Source organism: Microtus oregoni, unplaced genomic scaffold (genome assembly GCF_018167655.1).
Source record: "Microtus oregoni isolate MIOR12 unplaced genomic scaffold, Mior012 000054F_ref0000373, whole genome shotgun sequence".
NCBI lineage: Eukaryota > Metazoa > Chordata > Mammalia > Rodentia > Cricetidae > Microtus > Microtus oregoni.
In genome coordinates this window covers 11,540,672-11,566,501 of record NW_024543830.1, presented here as the reverse complement: position 1 = coordinate 11,566,501, position 25,830 = coordinate 11,540,672, and the positions used below count along the sequence as shown (strand labels likewise).

Sequence of the window (25,830 nt, the reverse complement as noted above, 5' to 3'; positions counted from 1 at the left end):
TCTGGCTTAGGCCTGCTCCCTAGGTGGTCACTCCCTTGTACCTGCTCCCACAAAGATTGCTGGCTCAGACCTGCTTTGGTGGAATTTGCTAGCTCAGGCCTGTTTCTACAGATGTCCCTGGCTAGCTCCTGCTCCCATGGAGGTCCCTGGCTTGGGCCTGGTCCTGTAGAGATCTCTGGCTCAGGCTTGCTCCCTCGGAGGTCTTTGACTCATGCCCAGTTCCACAAAGGTCCTTGGCTCAGGCTTGCTCCCTCAGCAGTTGCTCCCTTGTTCCTGCTCCTGTGGAGGTCTTTCGATCAGGGAGGCAGAGGCAGGGAGCATGCATTCATAGTCTGTGAGCAAGAGCACATAGTATATTTCAGGCCTCTAGGACTAAAGAGTGAGATAAATAACTCTTATATAAGTTAAATATGTTTTAACCAGACAGAATGCTGTATTAATGAACTCATGGATACACAATCAGTCTTCTGGGACTTTTGCCACCTGTACAAAATGTCCAGTTTACAACACAGTTTTATGAAATAACCAACCATCTTATTTTTAAAATTCTAAGTAAGGCCCTTTTTTTTTATTTTAGAAAACTGATACAAAGGAAAATTCAGGAAGTTTGGAGGCCATAAATGAACCTATTCCCCAGCCTATGCCTTTTCCACCCAGCATTATCAGGTCAGGATCCCCGAAATTGGATCCTTCTGAGGTCTACCTGAAATCTAAGACTTTATATGAAGATAAACGTAAGTAATTGGGGATATTTCAAGGAAGCATGCAACAAGATCAGTCTGAATTGTTTCAAAATGGTGCTCTGCTATTCTTCACAAGCACATTGAGAAACTATCCCTCATTCCCAGTTTATGTCATCCTGAGCTTTCTTTCCACGTACATTCAGTATTCTTTCTGTTTTTCAAAACCATGAATTAATAAAGAACAAGCTGTCCACTTGTACATGGACAACTTATACTATGTTAAACAAATCGCAGTACTGAGAAAATAGGAACCTGCACCCAGAAATACTGTTAATCTAAATGGAGCAGACAAGCACATGATGAAATAAGTCCATATGGTAAAGTGTAGCAGCACAGCGGAAGTATGCTGGATGTAACCAGAGGTGAATGGGTCAGAGTTAGGACACAGTACAGTGATAGAAAGAGAAACTGGAGTAACTGGGATGCAGAGGAGGAAATACTCAATTCCTCAACATGAAGGGTAGGAAATACCAAGTTAAGATTCCTAAGGGAAGCAATCGTAAGCCATCAAGGATGAGGAGATGTTAAGACAAATGGAGGAACACTTGTGTGTTGTCTTCCTTAGCTTGTGTTCCTCAGGAAATGCAGTGTGGCTGTGATTGGCAAAGAAGCCAGAGGAAGAGAGCAGCACAGATTGTGAACAGCAGATGAGGAAGCTGGAACTGGGTGTGTAAAAGAGAACACAGAATATATGTTCTGTAGGGAAAATGGTGCTGGATTTGTATGTTAGATCTTTCTGGCTAGAGGATGCAGGTCGATCAGAGTAGATTGGTATGAAGTAGAAAGAGGAAACCACATGGACTTGTTAAAGGAGTCAATTGAGAGGAGAAGTATACAGTTTAAAAGCATCACCAGGGAGCCGGGCAGTGGTGGCGTATGCCTTTAATCCCAGCACTCAGGAGGTAGGGGCCAGCCTGGATTACAGAGCTAGTTTCAGGACAGTCAGGGCTATTATACAGAGAAACTTTGTCTCAAACAAACAAACAAAAAAGGTATCTACAGGTAACCTTTAACCCCAGCACTCAGGAGGCAGAGGCAGAGGCAGGCAGATCTCTGTGAGGTTGAGGCCAGCCTGGTCTACAGAGTGAGTTCTAGGACAGCCAGAGCTACACAGAGAAACCCTGTCCCAAGAAACAAAAAGAAAACACAACAAAAGTCGCCTTTTACACTAATTTAATTACTAATGATATTTTTTTTCTGATGTAAGATTTCAGTTTTATTTAGGTTTGATTTTTGAAAACTTAATTTGTTTTTAAGAAATAGATCTGTTATGTGTCTTGATCTTTTGGGGGCGGCCCTGGCAATCGCACCAGTTCCTATCCCAGGTGCTGGAACTGGCTTTTTGGAGCCCATTCCCGATGGTGGGATACCTTGCTCAGCCTTAATATTGGTTGGACAATGTTAGAAGTTAGTGTCAAAGAAATACTTAAAGGATAGGACTTTGACCTAATGGTCTTGACCCAGTTTTGATTAGCATTTTAATTTCCTTAAATTCTCACATAAATTTTCATGTATCTGATAGTTCTGAGATTATAATTTTTGACTGCTCTATAGTATTTTTCTGTTAAATATTGGGCTTTATTTTATTTTAATACAGTTAAAATAAATTATAGTTAAATATTCTTACTTTCCTTAGCACCAAACACCAAAGATCTGGATGTTTTTCTTCGGAAACAAGAATCAGGGTTTGGCTTCAGGGTGCTAGGAGGAGATGGACCTGACCAGTCTGTAAGTATAAACTTTGGGATGTTGGCGCCCCTAGTTTTGTTTGTTTGGTTTTTGTTTGGTTTTTGCTGTGGGTTTGGGGTTTTTGAGACATTGTCACACTATGTAGCCTGGCTGATCTAGAACTCTCTGTGTAGACCAAACTGGCCTTAGAGATCAGCCTGCAGTTGCCACCCTTTGGGGATTAAAGGTATGACCAGCACACCCTGCTTGCTGCTCTAGTTAATATCCTTAAGTGGGGACTTGGTAGAATATAAGTTGTAGTAGTTACTTTTGCTACTGGGGTAAAGTACCACGATCAAAGCAACTGAGAAGGGAGAATTTACTTGGCATATCATCCCAGGGGATAGCCTATAATGGCAGGAAAGCATGGACCAGGGGCCCAGAGCTGGAAGCTGAGAGATCACATTGCCATCTACATGCAGGAAGCAGAGAACAAACTGGAAATGGGGAATGGATATAAAATCTCAAAACTTGCTCCAAAGATTCCATAACTTTGCTGACGAATCCTCACTGAGGACCACATATTCAGGGAGCGATGCCTGTGGGGAGCATTGCTCATCAGACCACGGCAGTGGTATTTTTTATTTTGTTTCCTTTTCTCTCCCTTAAGTTTGCTCATTTTTTCCCTGTAATGATTTTATTAATATGAACACTACATTTTTGTCTGTAGTGGTCTGTTAGGTTAACGTGGTATGGCATAAGTTTAAAACCACATTAAGATCTGAGCATTTAGCTCTAAACATAACATCAGTTAATTTACTTCTGTTCTTTGTAAATACACAAAGCTTATTTGGAACTAGAATTGTCAGTGGTAAACGTGCATGTGACTAGCAGGCTTGAGGGCCTAGTTTGATTCCTAGTGCCAGAGAAAAAGCTTATTTGAACTAATTATTCGCCTCTGCCTTTGTTAGACAGAGTCTGAGGCATTTTCCTTCTCTCAGAACCCGCATGTAATCTAGTATCTACTTCCCCACAGTAGCTGGTCTTCAGAATGCTCAGTAGAAAGCTCGCACCAGGCTCAATGCTTTGCCTGTTGTTCTGTCCTTAGCTCTACCATTAGAGACTTTCTAGAAGAAATAATGGTCATATTTATAAAACATTTAAAGCCAGAATTTGGATTATGTGGGTTAATTTAGAAAACACAGTGGGCTTTGGTTTTACATTTTGCCTTAGTGTTGAAAGGCAGCAGTAAAATGATCTAGAGTTTACATTTACATTCGTTATATATGATAGAAAAGTTCTGCATTATAACTCTTGGAAATTTAGTCCTTTACGTATGAAAGGCTTCTGTTTTTGAGTGAAACGTATTTGTAGTGATGAAGCGAGCAGGCCGCGTCCTGCCGCCCGGCTAGCTTTACCTGAAATAATTACACAGAAACTGTATTCATTTAAAACACTGCCTGGCCCATTATCTCTAGCCTCTTCTTGACTAACTCTCACATCTTAATTAACCCATTTCTAATAAATCTGTGTATCATCACATGAATGTGGCTTATCGGCAAGATTCCAGCCTACGTCCATCTCGGGCCGGAGAGCCATGGCTTCTGTCTCACTGCCTTCTACCCAGCATCCTTTTCTGTCTACCCCTCCTACCTAATGTTCTGTCCTATCAAACGGCCAAGGAAGTTTCTTTATTTAACCAATGAAATCAACACAAAACAGAAGAGCCTCCTACATCACATATTTATAACATATAAATGTTATAATTGATCTTATAGCTTACATTGACAGTGTTCATTTGGATACGTGAAGCTTATAGCCCATTGTGCACAGAGCAAATGTCAGATACTGTGCTTTGATAGCATATGTGTTTTTCATTGCCTTCTGTTTTGTTGATAGTCACAATGTTCACTTAGTACATTAAAGGATTTATCCTCAGTAACTTGAGAGCAACTATTCTTTTCTAAACGTCAAATTTTAGTAGTTCTATAAATAGCATAAAATTTTAGAATTCTAACTCCTGAAGAGCAAAATGAACTGGGTCTTTCTACAAGATGCAAATGACCCTCATCCTACCTGCCCCCTCTGGCATTTTAGAAACAACAACTATTTCTTGGTTATATACCCTGAACTTGTATTGTATTGTTGGTCATTGTAGATGTGGGAGAATCATAAGAATGACCCTGGTTGCTGTGAACAATTGTAGAATATCTCTTTCTCTTTGGCATTTCTTTTAGATTACTTTTAGCGTTTTGGTCCATTGTAGTGGTGGAGAACTTGGAGGTGCTTTTTAAGTTCTTAAGCAACTTTGTATTTCCTTCCTTGTGCTCAACCCTGAGGATCTAGAATTATATCTTACAGTGTGGGTATTTGAAGTACCGCTTTGGAGGATATATAATTTCTAAAATACTACTTTTCTGAAATATGACTTTTTATAGATGAAGTCTTAAACTCTTCAACTGATCTTACGGAATTGCATAGACCAACCTATGCTTTGCTGTCTTACAGATATATATTGGGGCCATTATTCCCCTTGGAGCAGCTGAAAAGGATGGTCGGCTTCGTGCTGCCGATGAATTGATGTGCATTGATGGGATTCCTGTTAAAGGAAAATCACACAAGCAAGTCTTGGATTTAATGACCACTGCTGCTCGGAATGGCCATGTGTTACTGACTGTCAGGAGAAAAATCTTCTGTGGAGGTGTGTAAAATTCTTTCAACACTGGAAAGCTAAGGATCCACTTGCTCTGTTTTATTAGGGTGTTTTACAATACTCAGCAGTGTATATGCTGACCTATTTGGTATCAGAACCCGAAATAGTTTTCCAAAGAAATAAGTTACTACATTATCATATTATCATTATCATATTATAATATTATCATACTAGCTGATTTTACCAATATATTACTGTAAATGGAAATATCAGTTTAAAGGTTATTTTTATAAATATATTGCTATTTCAGCATACCAAAATAGCCTCTACCAAAATATATCAAAAGGCTTGATCATGGTAAAGTCACAGATATTCACAGGAAGTTGGAGTGCTTCTCATTATAAAGTTTTGATCTAGGGCCAGGAAAGATAACTCAGTAAAGTTCTTGCCCTTACAAGCTTGAAGACCTGAGTTTATTTGATCCCCATAGCCCCATAAAAAGCCAGGTAAGTTGGCATGTACTTAAAATAGCAGCCCTGTGAAAAGGCAAGCATGGCGGCATGATTTGGATCACATTACTGGGGAGGCAAAGGCAGGAAGATCCCCTGGGCCTGCTGGTGAGCCAGTGTGGCCTAATTGGTGAGCTCCAGGCCAGTAAGAGACCCTGGCATTCGAAGGTGTCCTCCAGCCTCCGTTTATACAAGTACATGCATGCGCACACACACATGCAGTAAAAAAGTTTTCGTGTACTATAATTTAAAACGTATTGGTGCTCACTTTGTATCAGATGTATCAAAATTAGTTTATTTGGACCCCCGACTCTGTTGTTAATTCATGTACAGTCACCCACGAAGAGCTTCACAGACAGTAAATAAGGGGCCCAGAGTCTAAACCATGAGAGTAGAATTTGAACAGCTCTTTTAGTTTCTTATCAATGCCTTTGTGAGCATTGAATATATATATTTTTTTGAGAGCAGGTTTGCCCTAGCTGGCCTGGAACTCACTATATAAACCAGGCTAGCCTACACAGATATCTGCCTGTCTCTGCCACAATGTCCAGCTGGACAGGATTTTGTAAGTGAATCCTTACCCAAAAGAACAGTTCAGTAGCACAAGAAATTAAGTCTAATGAAGAGATGGATTTTAATCCATTTACTACGTAGGAGTAGTATACAAGTAGGTATTGGTCAGTGTTAATTAACTTATTAAATTAATAGTATCATCTGATCTCTTTTTGTACTGGGGATTGAACCTAGTGCTGAAGACAAGTTAAGCTCGTGGTCTGAGCAGCAATACGACAGAAGGATGCTCTCTTTGTAAACAGCGTCACACTGGAGAGTCACACTGATCTCCATGCGGTGTTGCTGCACATGGTGCTAGGGTCAGAGCATGTCTGTAGTTAGTGAGAACTTGAGAAGTATCACAGGGAAAGCCATGGTGTTTTATAGCAATTTTGTATTATTAGAGACTTGGCTAAAGAATTCCAATGGGAAAAGAACCCCATCTCTGCTTTCTCAGTAATTACAGAGTGTTGGTATTTTATGCGAGATTCTAAAATATACTCTTTAAATGTGTCTATGTGCTCATGTCTGTAGGGGGAGGGGAGACATGTGCACAGAGAGTATAACCTTGGTTATTCCTAAAGCATCTTTTTTTATTTATTTTTATTTATTTATTTATTTATTTTGAGACAGGGTACTTCATTGGCCTGGAACTTTCTGTATAAACTAGGCAGGCAAGCCCCAAGGATTTGCCTGTCTCTGCCTCCCCAATATGGCCCAAGCACTTTACCAACTCAGCAGCTAAAACATTCTTAACACCAAGCAAATTTAAAGCTAAAGAGGCTTTATAAATATGTCTTAAACAAATAGAATACATTCTTAGTGATGACTGACCCAATTAGCACACAAATAAATCTTTCCTTTTTTTTTTTTCCAAATCAATTAAAGCATCCATTTCATTCTCAAGTTCTTGTATATCCTCGAATAGCAGCAAAAGGGCCCAGGGATAGCTGCCCTTGCTAGGGGATTCCATATGACTTCATACCCAAGAGAGTCTGCCGTTCACAGGCAAGCTTGTTATATACAGGGTCGCGTGATGAACTCAGCTGGTCCCATCAATCAGGAAACTTGGATTATAAAACGCCTATATAAGATGCATCCTGTACAGATAGCAGACAGTTTGGGGCAGCATTCTTGAATCTTTCTTCTCCACAGACATCTGTGAACATCAGTCGCTGACTAAATTATATTACAGTTCATTTTAAAAGGAAGTTTACTGTGTCTCTTCTATCATCTGCTTTTGTTAAAACTTTATAATCTTCACAGAACTAAAGCAATTCCAATAATTCTGATTTTCTTAGCTTTTTATTTTTTGCTTTATTTATTGTATGTATGTTGATGACAAGTACCTTTACCCACTGAGCTAACTGGCTGGCCCAACAATTCTTTTTAACTATCTAATCACATAGATGTTTTGAGGAACTTTCTCAAAAGTGAAATAACATTAGGTCATATATATTGTATATTTTAAGTATTTAGGAAGTTAGATATATCCATCCCTGCTGCCTACATCTGTACTTTGATTATGCCCAAGATTCCCAGGGAAGAGGGGCAACATGCTACATTTCTATTCTTTGTAGTAGTAGAAATGAAATTTTCTTTTATTAGCTCAGCACTAAAATACTAATCTAGCACAAACTATTTTCCATATATTAAAACCGGTAATGTTTATTATAGACAAGCAATCTGAGGATGACAGCCCTCAAGCCTTCACACAGAACGGATCCCCCCACCTGAATCGGGCTGAGCTCCCAGCCAGACCTGCCCAGGAGGCCTATGATGTTATCTTACAGAGAAAAGAAAATGAAGGGTTTGGTTTTGTCATCCTCACCTCTAAAAGCAAGCCACCTCCAGGAGGTAAGGGCGACTGTATCCTCTTGTCTCTCCCTGAACATTCAGTTTCCCTGACTTTATGAAATGAATTAAGACCTGTGTATAAATTTTCTTTGGGATATATCTTTTTAAGGTAGTAAATTTTTAATGTGTGTGTGTGTGTGTCAGAGAGAGAGAGAGAGAGAGTCCTTAATTTCAAAATTAGGTAATCTAAACCAAACCTTCCTGCCTTCAGACTCCTCAGGCATCTCAAATGTCATAAAATAAGTCTTAGTTTTCACCAAGGCTACACTAAGAAAATACGGAAATTGCCAGGGACCCAGTTTTATGACTTTAGAGAAGATACGACTTACATTTTTTTAAGTAATAATTTTTAAGTTTTGAGGGCATAGACTTTTCCAAATTAGAAATGGTAAAGTAGAAATGAATTAAAATCTGGGAATAGTTGAGGAAAAGAGTAAAACTGAGAAATGGAAAGTCTTGACCCAATTATGCCTTAGTTATTTTATGTTGCTTCATAATAATTGTATTCCAACTATAAAGCCTTCTTGTTGAATGAAAAGAAGCATTTATGCCTTTCATACATATTTCATTGAAAGGTAAGATTTTGTTAGACCGTTTAAAATTAGTATTCTGAGCCAGTGTCAAGAGCTTTCCATGTGAGTGGATGAGTGTGTGGGAGCAGGAGCGCCAGGCTGTGAGGGTTCAGGGAGCAGGGAGCACAGTGGTGAGCACCAGGCTGTGAGGGTTCAGGGAGCAGGGAGCACAGTGGTGAGTGCCAGGCTGTGAGGGTTCAGGGAGCAGGGAGCACAGTGGTGAGCGCCAGGCTGTGAGGGTTCAGCACGTTCACCTTGTCTTCATGTTTCTAAAGCAGGGATCCTAACTATGATTATGAAATCCAGTTGAATCTCAGATGAGAACCAGCACTGACATTTCTGTGTTATGGTTATCTAATAATTATTTTTTTCTAAGTCAGAACAATAAAATAGCCTAGACCACATAAGAATATCCTGTCATTTGCCTAGTGGATTTGATTATATCTTGGGTATATGTTGAATAGGAGATCTTATTAAACTTAACAGTGACTAAGACCTTAATTTTTTAAAAAAATTAAAACATTTCCAGGAAACCAATTTGCAAAAATCTTGCTACAACGAATACATGCATGTGAAGGGAGAAGCTGCTGTGATATGAGTCAGGTCACTGCTCACTGACACTAATTCCATTTTCCAACAGCAGTTGCTATGGTAACACTTGGAACTAGAACTGTCACTGATGCTGTGAAGATGATTATATGGCCTGTGTCAGAATATGAAAAAAGAGATGTTTTGGTGTTGTCTTATTGGAAATCAGACTCTTAAAAATGAGTAACTATTAAAGATAATCATATTAATCATTTTATCTAATCCGACATTCAAATTAATAAAAATAGTAAAAGATTTTTATAATTTGTGATAGTGCTGACAACTTTTATATTAAAAATGGTCTCTTCCTATCACTGCAAAAAGTAATGAGAATCTAGTGTTCCCTGTAAAACAAAGCAATAATAAAGGTAGATTCAGTAAGAAGTTGCATTACTTATGTGTTTAAACATTTTCAAGTTTATTTGTTTATTAACAATAGTCTTTGGGGTCCAGCCCAAGAAAGACATTCTTCAAGGTTCAGAATCAGACACTACAACAAGCCAAAAGGGCTTCTTTGTCTGGCTGTCTGAGGGCGAATGAAAAACTCCGCCTTTGCTCTTCTGAATCAGTCTCTTATTGTTCTGTTTCTACTCTACTCTAATTCTCCTGTCCTACTTCTGACTCCTCCCTGCTGCTTCTTCCCCTAGCCTAAAAACTTTCTTTTTCCCAGGAGCCTTGAGGCAATGAAGAAAATACAAAAGTTACCTTTCATTGGTCAAAAATCACATTCCTAGGATAAGGATTAGGAGTTGAGCCATTGCGATAGTAACGCATGGATTTCAAGGTTTCAGGAGTAAAACTGTAACCAGACTGGGGGTTGGATGCACAGTACCCAGTGACAGACTTTGAGACATAGGTCTGTTGGTAACATACTGGCAAGTGAAGAACGGGCATGTTTTTCCTAGGGTGCTTTGTGTAGTAGCTTTGGTTAGTCATCTGTGACTCTGCCCTTGCACACAGCTGTAAGGTTTTAAACTTATGATCTATTTACAAAAAGCCTTTAGTCTAGTTTGAACTCACTCTGAGGTAAAAGTGATGGTAAAAGGTAATTGTGTGCAGTTTGTGTTACACTGAAGAGAAGTTGTTATTTTTTGATATCAGTCTTTGAGTAAAAAGGAACAAAGCAGACTTTTATTGTCTACAGTCCTCATAGGACAAATAGATCTACTTATAAAGCATGTCCAAATATATATTTTATATATAAAAATTACACAGCCAAGCCAGGCGGTGGTGGCGCACGCCTTTAATCTCAGCACTCGGGAGGCAGAGGCAGGTGGATCTCTGTGAGTTCGAGGCCAGCCCTGGTCTACAAGAGCTAGTTCCAGGACAGGAACCAAAAGCTACAGAGAAACCCTGTCTCAAAAATAAAAAAAAAAATTACACAGCCAAATAGAAAGTCATCAATCATCTTCCACAGATTATATGTGCCCCTAAGATTGAGATGTAATCATGAGATTACATATACACACCACATGAGATTACACACTACAGGGCAGGTACTGCAGAGACGCCAAGGTGCTTTAGCAAAAGTGAGCAACGGTTTCCAGAGTCAGTGGTCCTGCAGACCTTGTCTGGACACATCACATAACACTCCTCTGGTGGGCTGACATCTGAACACGAGTTGTCACCTGCTGCGACTCTCATGGCCCCTGGCAGTTTATGTTTATATTTTGCTTTTATATTCATTTAAACACTTTACTATTTTGAGAGCTTTTGTGTATTATAGATATTTGGCCTCTGAATAAGATATCATTGAATTTTTTAGGCTTCATAATCAGACAAACTTGGATTCAAGCCTATTCTGTCTTTAATAGCAGAAGACTTAACCTTGGGATAGGCTACTTACCCAACAAGAGCTGTGGTTCCTCTGTAAACTGAGGCTGGTGCTAACATAGTTGTATCGTTTATCATTGGGTTTGAAGATTGCAAGAGATAAGTATGTTTCCTAGTGGCGGTACTGCATGCCTTTAATCCCAGCTCTTGAGGCAGGCAGATCTGAGTGAGTTCCAGGATAGCCAGAGCTATAACAGAGAAACCTTGTCTCAAAAAAAAAAAAAAAAAAAAAAAAAGTAGATCCCAGAACCCACAGTAGTTGCTGTGGCTCATTGTGGTTACTACTGCTATTGTTATTATCATCTTACCTAAAACGCTGGGTATTTGAGACAGTGTCTTATTGTCTAGGCTATTACTGAACTTGTGGGCTTAAGTGGTCCTCCTGGCTCAGCCTCACAGTCACTGGATACCCAGCAACCTTCTCTATTAGAGAGTCTTTACAGTCTTTGTTCATACTTAATAATAAAATATGAAAACCCAATTCAAATGTAAGATTAAGACAAAACTAACATGTGGCAGGAAATGAGTGTTTGCAGCTCATAAGTTATCAGTGTGAACGTAAATTAGGCCCAGGTGGTTGGTGTGTTTTTCATAATAAATACTCAAATTTTTATTCAAGATACAAAATCAAAATTAGTGATTTTACTTAACTGCTAGATAATAATCTCACAGGTTCTGGACCCTGGAGCGTCCCTCATAGAATGCCGTTTTTCCATTCAGAGAGCAGAGCTTTCGCTCACAGAGGCAGCACAGCTAATGTGTCTGTGTAAAGTGCACTTTCTAAGGGGTGTGTACTGTGGAAAGGCAGAAAGCCTACCTGTAAGGTCCTTTCTATGGACCTGTCCCAGGGCCCCGTTTGACATAAGATCATTTTTTTCTTCTAGGTAAATGTGTCTTCTAGTGGCATGTGTCTCAAAAAGGAGTTCCTAGTAACACATCTGGTGTCAGTTCTGAAACTGCAAGATTCCCTACTATTAACTTCGTCTGAGATCAGGAGGTCCCGGTCAGCACCCATCCTCAGTGAGCCTCAGTGCTGAATGGGCAGTGCTTAGAAAAGGCCCCGTTTTAGCTGCAGAGAAGGGCTCCTTTTCCTTTTGCCAGCACTGTGGGACGTTACTGTTACTCTTGTCATGTTCTCCGTGCTTTTCAGTTCTGGTTACAAAGGTTTATTTGAGAAAAGGACATTTCCAGGTGCAGTCTTTTTTTTTTAACTGAAAATAAATGTTTAAGAGTACTAGCGTGACCTAAATAACTAGACATGCTAAACCGTGAGACAGATTGAGGCCAGAGATGAGTGTAGATAGATACGGGAAAGGAGGCTTTATGGCAGATATCCTTAGACTATATACCAACAAAATGATACAAGACTTGTAGCTTTGTGCTCTCTGAGGAAAATACCATGACAGCTTTCCCAGTCCACTCAGAATGTTCAGGTATGACCTTTCAGGGGGGCCTGATGGTTCTAGTTGCTTTGGTGACTCCACTCTAAGTGGACTTTAAGAATCTGGCCACTTCCACCCTCCTTCACCCAGACAAGCTCCTTGTGGAGGTGCATACCACCATTCTATAGTGCCATGCTGTTGCTCAGCTCACACTGTAAGGAAGTGAACTGGTATATTACTGTATTTTGTTAAATAAATCTTGCCTGAAGACCAGAGGCAAAGCTAAAGCCACTAGAGGTCAGGTGATGGTGACACACACCCTTAATCCCAGGATTTGGGAGACAGTCGCGAATCTCTGTGAGTTCAAGGCCATCCTGGGCTACACAAGATCAAAGTAGAAACAAATCCGGGTGGTGGTGGCTCACACCTTTAATCCCAGCCCTAGGGAGTCACACACACCTATAATCCCAGCAGTAGAGGGAATAAATGTGGGAAGAGAGGGAGGCATAGGCTGCTTAGTCTCTGGTCGCCCAGCCTTGATAGAGGTAAGACTTCTCTAGTGGCCTGGCTGCTTTGCTTTTCTGGTTTTTGGGTTGAACCCCAATATCTATCTCTGAGTTTTTATTGTTTGTGGTACAAGAAAGGGAACCACTGAGATTTCACAGATTCATTCTGTTTGATGCTTTCCCTAGTCTGAACAAACCTTCCAGTGTGCCAAGGACCTGAGTGATTTCTTCTCAAGATTTAGAATGAACTCTATTCATGAGTAAACCTTTGATTTAGGAGATCACAACAGGGCCTCCCTATGATGTGCCACCTGTTACACTGTACCAACCCAGAATGCCTGGTGGAGACTGTGGCCCATATAACATTGACATTTTTTCTAATTATTCTATGTAACATGAATAATAAAAACTAAGAGACATATTCAACCTAAAGATCAGTAAAGCAAAGCAACCAACCACTAGAGAGACCTCGACCAAATCTTCAGACCAAAAGGGTGGGAAGATTCTGTCTCTGCAAATCTTCAGACTCCACACTCCACTGAGCTCCTGTTTCTTCCCTCCTTATGCTCCTCTCTCTGCCCAGCCATATCATTCCTGTCTGCACCTCCCTAGTGCTGGGATCAACTTTGTACGAATGGCTGTTTCTCTTTTAGACAGATTCAATTTTGTGTGTCTCAGGGTGGCCTTAAACTCATAAAGATCCCTCTGCCTCTGTCTCCCAAATCCTGGGATTAAAGGTCATCACTGACCTGTATGACTGACTGGTATGACTGCTTTGTTGTCTGATCTTCAGGCAGGGTTTACTTATTAAAAAAAATAATATACCACTATAATTCCATTTGTAAGGAGAATGGACTCCTAAGAGCTTGATTTTATTTAGCACTTGTGTCCAACAGTAATTGTCCCCATCATAGATAACATCTACTATTGTATAATTCTGGCAGGGTCAAGGACATAAATCATGACCAACAATAACTTTCCCAATCAAAATGAAAGTCTAATCTACAGGAAAGTAGCAGCTATGATTCTGAAATACTAGTCAGGAGTGTTTTTCTCAAGAAATTAAACCTATTTCTCAGTGCCATCTAAAAATACTTTCACTATTCTTATCAGTCAGTATTCATGAAGAGCCCAAATGCCTGGTAGCTTTATTGATCTAGGCTAGGAAACTCTCAGGGAATATAGAATTGTTTTCTAGTACAAATGCCACTTATTGCACATTGGATTATACCTGTTTTTGACAAGATGCCCTGAGTGCATGGGGCCTTGTCTTAAGTTGTGACAACAACGTATTGCACCCCCTAGTATGTCTGTGTGGTAGTCACAGTTTTGTGCAAAGAGAGCCAAATAGTATCAACAATAAATAAATATTCAGCTATTCTCATGTAACATTAATTTTAAAAAGATCTCAAGACAGATTTTCTGCCACTGCATGTGCATTGGGAGGATGCATATATATGTATGCATGTGTGCATGAAGACAACTTGAGGTGCCAGCCTCAGGAACACAGTTCACTTCCTTTCAGACAGGGTCTCTCATGGTCTGGAGATCATCAGCACTTGGAATCACATGCCTTTAATGCCAGCACTAGGGAGGTAAAGACAGGAGTGATATTGCCGGGCGGAGAGATTAATCTAAGGCGGGAGGAGACAGGAACTCAGTGCAGTCTGAGGCAGTAGTCTGCAGATGTCAGTCTGCGGACAGGATCGCTTCTTTGTTCTGAGCATTGGTAGAGGTAAGAGCTCTCGTGGCGGGCAGCTCTGCTTCTCTGATCTCTCAGCTTTCACCCCCTGATAGCTGACTCTGAGATTTTATTATTAAGAACAATTAGAATTCGTGCTACAGTTGTAAAGATGATTCAGTGGTTAAGAGCACTTGTTTTTCTTGCAAAGGATCCTGGTTCAGTTCCCAGCAACCACACAATCATATGTAACTCTAGTTCCCAGGGATCTGACACCCTCTTCTGAACTCCAAGGGGATCAGGCATACATGCAGTGTATATATGTACATGTAGGCAAAACATTTATATACAGAAATAAATCTAAAAAAAGAAAAAGATGAAAGATCTTTTACAGGGATGTCTGAAGGACACATGTGGAACCAACACCAATGCCCAGTAGTACCAGAAATATTCTAAGTGCTCTTTCTTTAGAGCGCTGCGGATGCCCGTGGTGCCCTACCAGGAGCATCCCCATCCCTGCCCCGGCAGCGGAAGAGCAGCTGTCATCGTGCCCCACTCCTATCCCCCAGGCCAGCCTTCTGGGATTGTCACACTCATACTCTCCGTCCCTTCTTCCCTGCTCACTCTGGCCCCTTTCCTTTCGTCGCACCTTCACCTCTCTGGTCTGGTTGATGCACCCCCAACCCTACAATGGTCACTGTCATAGTAAAGCTTTTTAGGTCAGTAAAGTCAGTGCCTTTCAAGAAAAACTAGTACAGGTTTCCAGTAAATGGAAATCATCAACAAGCTTATATTCATGGTTACAACCACATTAAAAAGTCTCTGTGTGTGGTCAGTGGGGAGTGATTTGGAGGGGATAATGATACTTAAATAATGATGATGACAAGCCCATCACTAGCAGGTATCTTAATAACTGGAAAACTTGGGGTTCTTTCCACAGTTATTCCTCATAAAATTGGCCGAGTCATAGAGGGAAGTCCAGCTGATCGCTGTGGAAAACTGAAAGTCGGAGATCACATCTCTGCGGTGAATGGGCAGTCCATTGTTGACCTGTCTCATGATAATATTGTTCAGCTGATCAAAGATGCCGGAGTCACTGTCACACTGACAGTCATTGCGGAAGAAGGTGAGGAAGTGGCCATCCTGCCTCCCCCAAGCTGATGTCTTAGCGTGTCTCAGTTATTGTTCTATTGCTGTGAACAGACACCATGACCAAGGCAACTTATAAAAGGAAGCACAAGCTGAGGGCTTGCGTCTGAACATAATGGAGCGCAGCGACAGGCAGGCAGTCACGGCACTGGAGCCGGAGCTGAGAGCTTACACCTGATGCAAAAGTTGCAGATAAAGAGATAGCAAGAGCATGCCTGGTGTGGGGTGTTAAAACCTCAAACAAGGCCACACCGACTCCAGCAAGCCTTTGCCTTCCATTTCTGCCCAAATGTTCTACTAACTAGGGCCCACCCGTGCAGACATGAGCCCACAGGGGCTGTCCTCAAGCCACCGCACAGTACCAGCACGGAGTGTGAGAGAGCTGTTTATATGCCCTGCAGTCTCATTTCTCGCCTTTTTCATTTTATATCTCAAAAGACAGTTTATTATAAAGTTGTCAGCTGCTCAAGAAAAGTCATTTAGTTGGTGAGTGGTGGCCATTTATTTATGAACTGAAGAAGCATCCAGAAGTGAAAATTGATAGCTTTCAGATCTTGTTTCCTTAATGTTTAAGTCTTGGCTTGAAAGGGTTTAGATGGAGTTGCTGTTGATATGTCAGATCCATGCCATGATGTGCCCTCCTCGGAAGCAGAGCTTGGTTCTTCCATATATAATTTCCTCATACTTTGGGAATGTGGCCCAACGGTAGAACGCTTGCACAGACCCTGGGTTGGATCCCCAGTACTGTCAAGAGGGTATGGATAGCAATTCGGGTTCCCCATAATTTTGCTTATTTATGTTCCATCTTTCTTCTTTGATCCTAAAGTCAATTTCCAGGTGGTTTGTAATCCACCCCCACCCCCATAGCATCTTGCTGTGTTATCAAGTCTGGTCTCAGTCTCCTTATCTCCAGTGGCCCTTCCGCCTCAGCCTACCAGAACTTTAGGCTCGTCATCACTCCCGGGTGCCTTTCTTTTTTGTTCCAACTGGACTACTCTCATGGTTTTACCTTTAAGGTATTATATAAGTCTTCTTTCTGTCCAAGGTACTGTGGTGGGTATTTATTCATGAGCATTCTCTCCTTAACATTTATTTTGTGACTCAGATTATAAAGCAGAAGTCAGTGCCACAGAACGGCATTGCAGAGTTGTGTGTGCTCTTAACCTTTACAGCTGGCGGTCAGCGGGACTGAGTAGTAGAGTGGACCGCAAGTACAGGACTAACAGACTGCAGGGGATAACCGTCAGCGTTCCCAGTCTATCTCAGGCTGCTACTTTTATAAAGTACAGTCAAAGTAAAACAATATAAATATCCTATCAAACAGTGTAGTAATAAGGGCGGTGGGGCTGCGTCCCCAGCACCCGGCTGCCTGGCTAGCTCATGCCTGAAATAACAACACACAAACTGTATTCATTTAATCACTGCTTGGCCCATTTCTATCTAGCCTCTTCTAGGCTAATTCTCACATATTAATTTAGCCCATTTCTAATCATCTGTGTAGCGCCCCTAGGTGCACTTACCGGGAAGATTCTAGCCTATGTCCATCCTGGGTCGGAGCTTCATCGCATGCGTCTGCCTGGGAGGTGGGAGCATGGCGTCTCTCTGAGGTGTCTGCTCCCGAGAGGAGAGCTGTGGAGTCTGAGCTCACTTCCTCTTCCCCCCATCGTTCTGTTCTGTTTACTCCTCCCACCTATCTTCTAACCAATGAGGGCCAAGCAGTTTCTTTTTATTTAACCAATGACCTTCCTCCATCAAAACAGTAACATTTTTTTTTTCTGACTGCTTACTCTCATTGTCCTTATATGTGCAACTGCTACTGACCACAGATGATACTTGAGTGTTCTTGGGATACTTAGGTAGGAGAACAACCATTTCTTTCTCCTAGTATATTGTTGATCCACAGTTATCACTGATAGTTTTGTTTTGTTTTGTTCTGAAAGACGGTTCCTCTGTATAACAACCTTGGCTGTCCTGGAACTCACTCTGTACACCAACCTGGTCTTGAACTCAGAGATCTGCCTGCCTCTGCCTCCCCAGTCCTGGGATTAAAGACCTGCACCACCATATCAGGCTGGTAAATTTTTCTAAAAGCTTATCCTGAATCGCTTTTTTCTTTTAAGAGTAAAATCTACCTTTGACATTTTAGCCCAAGTATTTCTGGACAGATGCTTAAGGTCACCGACATGATGAGTTAGTCACCACTAGGAAGAAATGGGAAAATGGGAGAAAACTAGTTCAGTGATTGCTTGTCTTTTTTATTGAACTCTAGATATTTTTACACTATAGAAATGTTCAGAATCCCTTATTTTACTCAGGAAATAATAAAAAGTCTTTCTTTTGTTCTAAAATTTTCATTCATGGAATCTGTAAGTCTTCCAAATGTCTCATTAAATCCAGTGTAAACTTTACCATCCGCCTTGCAGTGCAATGACTCTTGGGAGCTGTTCACATCATTCCTCTAAGCTCCACAGCCTCTTCCCTGGTACCCGTCACCTGCTTGCCCAAGCCCTTCACTGAGCAGGAAAGGGTTATCACCTAGAACAATGCATTTCCTCAGCCTTTCATCTTCCCTTTGCAAGGTGTTATTTAATATCTGGGCCTGCTTTGCCAAAGAAATGACAAGGCAAGTGCCATATGCCATACAAAAACTGTCAAACTCCAGTCATGACTGGACCTGTGCCCACCCTTTCTGTTGCCTCCCTCACACTACTTTAGCCTTAAAGTTGGTACAGGAATTGAATGTGCCTGGTAGGTTCTGCTTACTACATAGAAAACTTTTTCCCCAAAAATGACTCCTAACGTTTTGTCAAGTCCTGTTTAAGACTTTAAATTACCACTGCTACCAAGAAGGTACTCTGGAGTGATGTGGGCATCATTTGAGGCTTTTTCTCCGTTTAGTTGTGTTTCTGCCATTTCTCCAAGTTCCATTCTCATTCACCTTCTCATATGCTTCACTTGTTCATTTTCCTTTGTATGTCTTTTCAAGTAAACCATATTGTCATTAGTTTCTCAGTTGCAAGGGATACGTGATACTTTGCTATAGATTACTATGCTGGGGCCTCTTCTCAGAACCAAGGGATTTTTGTTTGTTTTCTGTTTTCTAGGATCCAGTCAAAGATTCTAAAACTCCTTATGCTATCTAGTCATCATAGCTTCTTTTTTCTTTTAAGTAGGATAAAGTCACAGATTATGAAACTCATCCCAACATGTTCAGTCCAGTGCTGTTCTGGAAGATCATTTTGGGTGTGGAGTGGGGAGGTATTTTTTTAAATTTATCCACAGGGTTGTCTAACCATTACTATTCCACATTTTATCAGCCCCCAAAAGAAACCCCATAATTATTTCCCATTTCTCAGGAACCGCGCATCTACTGTTTGCCTCTTTAAACTAGTCAGTAATTTCGCTTCAGTGGCATCATGGAGTACAAGACTTGTCTGTCTGGTTTCTTTCTCTAACAGACCTTCAAGGTTCAACTTCACTGTAGCTTTATCATTCCTTTTTATAAGTAATACACATTATATGTAATGTTCCATGTATATCATTTTGCTTACCAATTAATCATTTGATAGGCATTTGTTTCTCCTTTTTATTTTGAATTATGCTGATGTGAACATTAATGTACAGGTTTTCCTGCAAATGCATGGCTTCATTTTTCAAGCATGATTTCATTTTCTTGAGTTTATTTATACCCAAATGTAGAATTATTGGGTCATATGGTGTACTTTTTTATTTGACTTTTTGAGGAGTTGCCAAATGATTTCTAAGTGCCTTCACCATCTATACGCTCATCAGCCAAATATGAGGCTTCCGATTTTGTCAGCCCTCCACAGCACTTATTTTTTGATTGTGGGCGTGGTTTTTCATCCTAGCCACTCTAATAGGTGTGAAGTGCGAGTTCATTGTGCTGTGCTTTGCGTTTCACTGGTGACTAGTAATTTAAACTTAGCATCTTTTCCTGTGCTTTGGAGAAATGTCTGTTCAGATTCTTTGCCTATGTATAGCTTCCTTGCCTTTTCTTTTCTGTACAGTTTCCTTACTGACTCTGAGTGCTAGGCCTTTTCATGTGTGTCACTTTCAGGTATTTGTCTCTTGACTTGTACTTGGCCTTCTACTTTCTTGGTAAATACCCTCTGATGCACAAATATTCTAATGTTGATGAACGCTGACTTGTTTATATTCTTTTTGCTGGCTTGTGCTTTGTTCTTTTTTTTTCTTTATTTTTTTTAAATATTTATTTATTATGTATACAATATTCTGTCTGTGTGTATGCCAGCAGACCAGAAGAGGGCACCAGACCCCATTACAGATGGTTGTGAGCCACCATGTGGTTGCTGGGAATTGAACTCAGGACCTTTGGAAGAGCAGGCAATGCTCTTAACCTCTGAGCCATCTCTCCAGCCCTTGTGCTTTGTTCTTAAAGCATTATGTACATCTAGGGTATATCCACATTGTTACTTGATAGTTTCCTATGTGTGTTTACCTCATCTGACCTATCTTCCCACATTGTCCCCAGTTCCAAGCATCAAAAACAGTTCTGTGATACACACATTTATATGGATGAATTCCTTATAAAACAGTGTGAGAATTTCTGGGAATAGTATTACTTTCTCTGTCATTACCATACCAGTTTGGCTCAGTACTATGAGAGCATTTTCATAATCTCTACCTCACTAAAATACCAAGATTTCTTCTTGAGCCTTTATATCCCAGTCTTTACTTGGTATTATCAGCTTGTTTGTTTGTTTGGCACAGCCTTGAATTCAGAGATCTTTCTGTTTCAAGATATGTGTCACCATATATCTGCATTATTTCAGTCTGAAGGATTGTGACATTGTTATTTCATTTGCATTTCACAACATACCCTTTAATTTTTCTTTGGGAAGTTTTATCATTTTCTTATGTTATTTGGGGGTGTCTTGAGAATTATTTTGGTATTCAACTTTATTTTAGGAAATACAAATATTCTTGTCATTTGTTTATGAACTTTAGCTTTGATACTCTTATTAAATTGAAATTCTTAGTGTATATGTAAATAATTATTTTTACATTATGGCTTGGACTTTTGATGTTTATTCTTTTAATATTATTTTAAGACACTTTCTTATGTAGCATGGCCTGCCTTAACTAATGGTCTTCTCACCTCTGCCTCTCAAGTACCGCAATTACCAGCATGTGCATGACACATACTTGTTCTTCGGGTTCTAAAATCATCGTCCTTTCACTACACATTGAGATTATTTTTGTATTGTTTTCTACTAGATATTTTATCACACTGAGGTCCTTAATCCACCTGTAGTCTTCCTTTGGATGTGATCTTAGGAATTCACTTTTGTTTTAGTCTTTTCTCCTGTAATAAGCCAATTTCTCTACATCAGTAGTAGTTAGTATTGCTTTACTTCATTGGCCTGTGCTGCTGTCTGCTCTGTACAGCTTATCCTAGAAACATGAGTCTCCACCCGTTCCATTCTTTTACTTTGTCATGTGCTGATGACATCTTAGTTTATATGTAAATTTGTTATCCTGTATATCTGTTAGGACAAAGCAACCTTCTCTTCCACGAGACAGCTAGATATTTGTCTTCGGGTTTTATTGCTTTGAAGAAATAGACACTGTGACCACAGCGGCCCTTAGAAAGGAGAACATATCTTTGGTGTAGTCCATTAGCGTCATGACAGGAAGCATGGTAGCATGCAGGCAGACATGGTGGTGGAGAGGAAGTTGAGAGTTCTACATCTTGATCCACAGGCAATAGAAAGTGAACTGTGTGCCACACTGAACATAGCTTGAGCATATAAGACCTCAAAGCCCACCTCCATAGTGACACATGTCATCCAACAAAGCCACACCTGCTCTAACAAGGCCACAGTTCCTAATAATTCCACTCCCTGTGGGCCAAGCATTCAAACACATGAGGCTATGGGAGCTCTTAGTTAGGCTTTGTTATTACTGTGAAGAGATAACCATGGCCACAACTCTTACAAAGAAACATTTAATTGAGGTGATGGCTTACATTTTCAGAGGTTCAGTCCATCAGCATCATGATGTGGAGCATGACAGCATTCAGGCAGACAGACTGCTGGCAGGAAATCAACTAACTGTCACTCTGAGTGAAGCTTGAGAAAAGGACCATAAAGCCTGCCCCTGTAGTGACACACTTCCAACAGAAGGTGTGACCCAGGTTAAAGGTGCGCCCTCCAACCTCAAGGTCTGGGATTAAAAGTGTGTGTCATCCAACTTCCTCCAACAAGGCCACACCTCCTAATAATGCCAATCGCTATGAGTTTATGGGGAGCCAAATGCATTCAACTACCACTGGGGCCATATTTTTCCAACCATGACAATATTCAAAGGACATGCCTATATAAAATCCTTGACCAATTAAGATTCTCAAAAAATCATTTTTATTAAAATATATTTTAAAATATACATACTAGATCTGAGATAATTAGATGGTTAAATATTAGTCCACCTAACAGAGTGGGAGACCTCTTCAGTTTTTCAAGTCATCTTTTATGTCTTTCTTAGTTTTACACTTTGAGAACATTCTCTCAATACACTGTAATGCTGACTGCTATAGTTTAATTGTGCATCTATTGTTCTATCGTTTAATTGTTCAGCATCTGACAGTATAGCTTTTCTTTGGTATTTACATGTAGAAACTCTAGCAAAAGGTTAATACTCATTGGAAGAATGATATACTTAATCCATTGTTTACTATTTGTGCAGTTTTTCTGATAAAATTCAAAGAGAACAACAAACAGCAAAATTGTTTGTTTGTTTCATTGGTTACGTTGAAACTAGAGGCCCAGGAGCCAAGGGAAGTTCAAATTGGTGACAAGAAAACCAATTAGATAAAACTTGCTCAGTTTGCATAATGTTACTTGTACCTACGTTTTTTTTCAGGGCTGACATTGGGTGTACTCTTCCCTGAGGAAGACGACTTCTCCCGCTTCTGGAATTTCTCAGTTGCTTGTCCTGTAGTTTTTTGTGTTTTTTTGTTTTGTTTTGTTGTTTTTCGAGACAGACTTTCCCAGTTGCTATGGAGCGAATTCTGGAACTCACTCTGTAGACCAGGCTGGCCTCAAACTCACAGAGATCCGCCTGCCTCTGCCTCCTGAGTGCTGGGATAAAGGTGTGTGCCACCACCGCACCATATAGGGTTGAGGTCTCATGACCTTTTCCCCAATCCACTTTGTCCATTGGTGCCATCCTTGTTCAGCTCACATGTGGGCAGTCATGTTGGTGACTTTATGGATATAGCCTCACACATTCCTAGGAGACACAGTCTCACAGCAGACTCTGATCCTTTGGCTCTTACAAACTTTCTGCCCCTTTTCCATTGTTTTCCCTGAGCCTTTGTTGCAAAAGTGTTTTGTAGACGCATTCTCTAGGACTGAGTTCCACAGTTCTGCCTTTTTTTTTTAAATATTTATTTATTTATTATGTATACAATATTCTGTCTGCATGTATACCTGCAGGCCAGAAAGAGGGCACCAGACCTCATTACAGATGGTTGTGGGCCACCATGTGGTTGCTGGGAATTGAACTCAGGACCTTTGGAAGAGCAGGCAGTGCTCTTAACCACTGAGCCATTTCTCCAGCCCCCACAGTTCTGCCTTTTGATTGGTACTGGTCTCAGTCTGTGACAGAGAGAAGTTTCCTTACCTGTGGATTTAATGACAAATGTTTTGATTGTTGTGAGTTAGTGGGTGTAGACAATCCTACAGTAACCTCAGCTTCACTAGCACTGAGTAGTTAGCTAGGTCTCCAGTAATACGTGTGGCTTCCATCTTGTTGAATGAGTCTGACATCCAGTTAGAGAGCCGTATATGTATAAACGCACACATATATACATGCAGTAAGAATGAAAAAGGATCCAGGCAGTGGTGGTACACACCTTTAATCCCAGCACTCGGGAGGCAAAGACAGGTGGATCTCCATGAGTTTGAGGATAGCTTGGTTTACAGAGCGAGTTCCAGGACAGGTTTCAAAGTTACAGAGAAACCCTGTCTTAAAAAAAGAATAAAAAAGGAGAAAAAGGAGGTCATGAATTTGAAAGAAAGTAAGTAGGATTCGGAAGGAAGGAAGGGAGAAATCTAATTATAATCTTAAAAAGTAAAAAATAAATAAATACAATGAGAAAAAAAGAAAAGAAAAAATACTATAAATGTAGTTCAGTTGGTAGAATTCTTGCTTAGTTTGCTTGAAGTCCTGAGTTCAAATCCAGCACTATATAAACTGAGTATGGGATCTCAGAACTCAGGAGGCAGACACTGCAAGTTAAAGTTCAAAGTCATCTTCACCTACATAACAATTTCAAGGGTAACCTAGGCTACATGAACCCTGTCTCAAAAACTAAATACATAATTTTTTTCATATTTTGGGAAAGTTAGAAGGTCAAATTGTAATCTCTTAAATCCACTAGGAGAAATTGTGACTGCTGCAATATAGAAGAGACACATTCATTACAGAGAAAAGGTTGGCACCCTACTCTACTCCATTTTCTCTCCTGGGATACTTGTCTTTAATGACAAGGTCTGGTCTAGGACTTAGTCCCATGTGTCCTCATCTAGTGGGCTTGTGTTGGCACAGCCCCACAGCAAAGCAAGATTAGAACTGCCCCGGCCCGGGCTGGACTGTGTTCCCTTTCTGTCTTCTTCACTTCTTACCATCTTGCCTGTGCTTTTAGGAGTATTCACAGCTTCTACTTGCAAGACATTCTCTTTTTGTTTTGTTCTTTGAGACAGGGTTTCTCTGTGCAGCTTCAGCTGTCCCCAATACTTACTCTGTACCAGGGTGGCCTTGAACGCAGAGAACCACCTGGCTCTGCCTCTGGAGTGCTCAGATTAAAAGTGTGTACTACCCTTGCCCAGCATGTGCTGTTCTTAAATACAATTTTGTAGAGAAACAACAGAATCAAAATTATAGAAATAGAATCCAAGAATAGTGATTTGTAAAGCCTGAAGTTTCTACTTCCGGCATACAAAATTTTCTATTTCCATCCCTTATCTTTAACATCACATTTTCTTTTCTCCATTATACTCCAAGATTCATTTATCAATTTATGTTGATCTAATAAAAAATAGCCTCCACATTGAACATTTTTACAAAATAATTTCTAAATATATACTTGAAGAGAATGCAGTTCCAGATGAGACATTTTGATGATGGTGGTGATAAAGATTCTCTTTTGACTGTCCTCTTTAAGAACATCCGTCTAGTTGTGTGGATGTAGACCTTGGTTGGCTCTGTAGTCAGTTTTCCAAGCAGTTAAGAGTGATGTGGACACAATACTCTCTTGCATTTGTGCTCTTAGAAAACAAAAACCAGGAAATCTTTAGAACCATTTCTCTCGACAGTCTAGATGTCTTTGATCGTTGATGCTTAGCATCCGGCAGAATATAATTTCCTCTGTTAAAATGCAAATTCCAAGATGTGTTGAGTTTGCGTGCACCCACTGCGCTCCAGCATCTTGAAACTTGGCACTATGAGGAAGGAAAAGACCTGTGCTCTGGAAACTTAAGAATGGGCTGAGCAGTGTCCCCTGGATGGAGCTCTGTCCTCTACACAGAGATGGCTGATGTGTGCAGTTCTAATTACCATGTATGGAAGAGACAGGCAAGGGTGAGAATATGAAATTAGAAATAGCTCCTATCCTCTTGAAACATGTTATTTAAAGCCAGAGGGGAAAGACATTACTGTTCCAACTCCAGGACATAATAGTGCAGTTCTGTGAAAGCCCCCAAACTGGGAACTGTAACCATTACTCTTGTTTACTTAATGATCTACTCGGCCTTCATGTTTTCATGTACAGATTCTGATTTCTGTTGTTTTCTCCTTTGGACAGAGCATCACGGTCCGCCATCAGGAACAAACTCGGCCCGGCAGAGCCCAGCACTGCAGCACAGGTCCATGGCACAGGCACAGACCAACCACATACCTGGGGACAGGTGTGCCTATTCTCAGGTTTTGGGTTTTTTCTCATCTCCCTGCTTTTCACTATCCCTCTCCCGGGCAGTCGTGCACAACCAGATAACCAGGTGAAAGCAGCTGTGCACTTCATCCTCGCGGTCCCCACCCAGACTGTCTCCCCCTTCCCAGTCTCCATCCCAGCCACCCTGACACCAGCAACTGACT

The 25,830-nt window shown here is 40.6% G+C and overlaps 1 protein-coding gene across 4 annotated transcripts in view; it reads left to right on the top strand.

The window, feature by feature from the left end:
• Nucleotides 1-25,830, top strand: part of Magi3 (membrane associated guanylate kinase, WW and PDZ domain containing 3) — a 229,959-nt gene that overhangs the window by 159,426 nt on the left and 44,703 nt on the right. For all 4 annotated transcript variants that reach the window (XM_041637915.1, XM_041637914.1, XM_041637912.1 and 1 more), the window contains exons 12-17: nt 578-734; nt 2,380-2,471; nt 4,920-5,112; nt 7,803-7,982; nt 15,485-15,670; nt 25,541-25,643. In XM_041637915.1, coding sequence (XP_041493849.1) covers nt 578-734; nt 2,380-2,471; nt 4,920-5,112; nt 7,803-7,982; nt 15,485-15,670; nt 25,541-25,643 — 911 coding nt within the window. The remainder of the gene's footprint in view (nt 1-577; nt 735-2,379; nt 2,472-4,919; nt 5,113-7,802; nt 7,983-15,484; nt 15,671-25,540; nt 25,644-25,830) is intronic.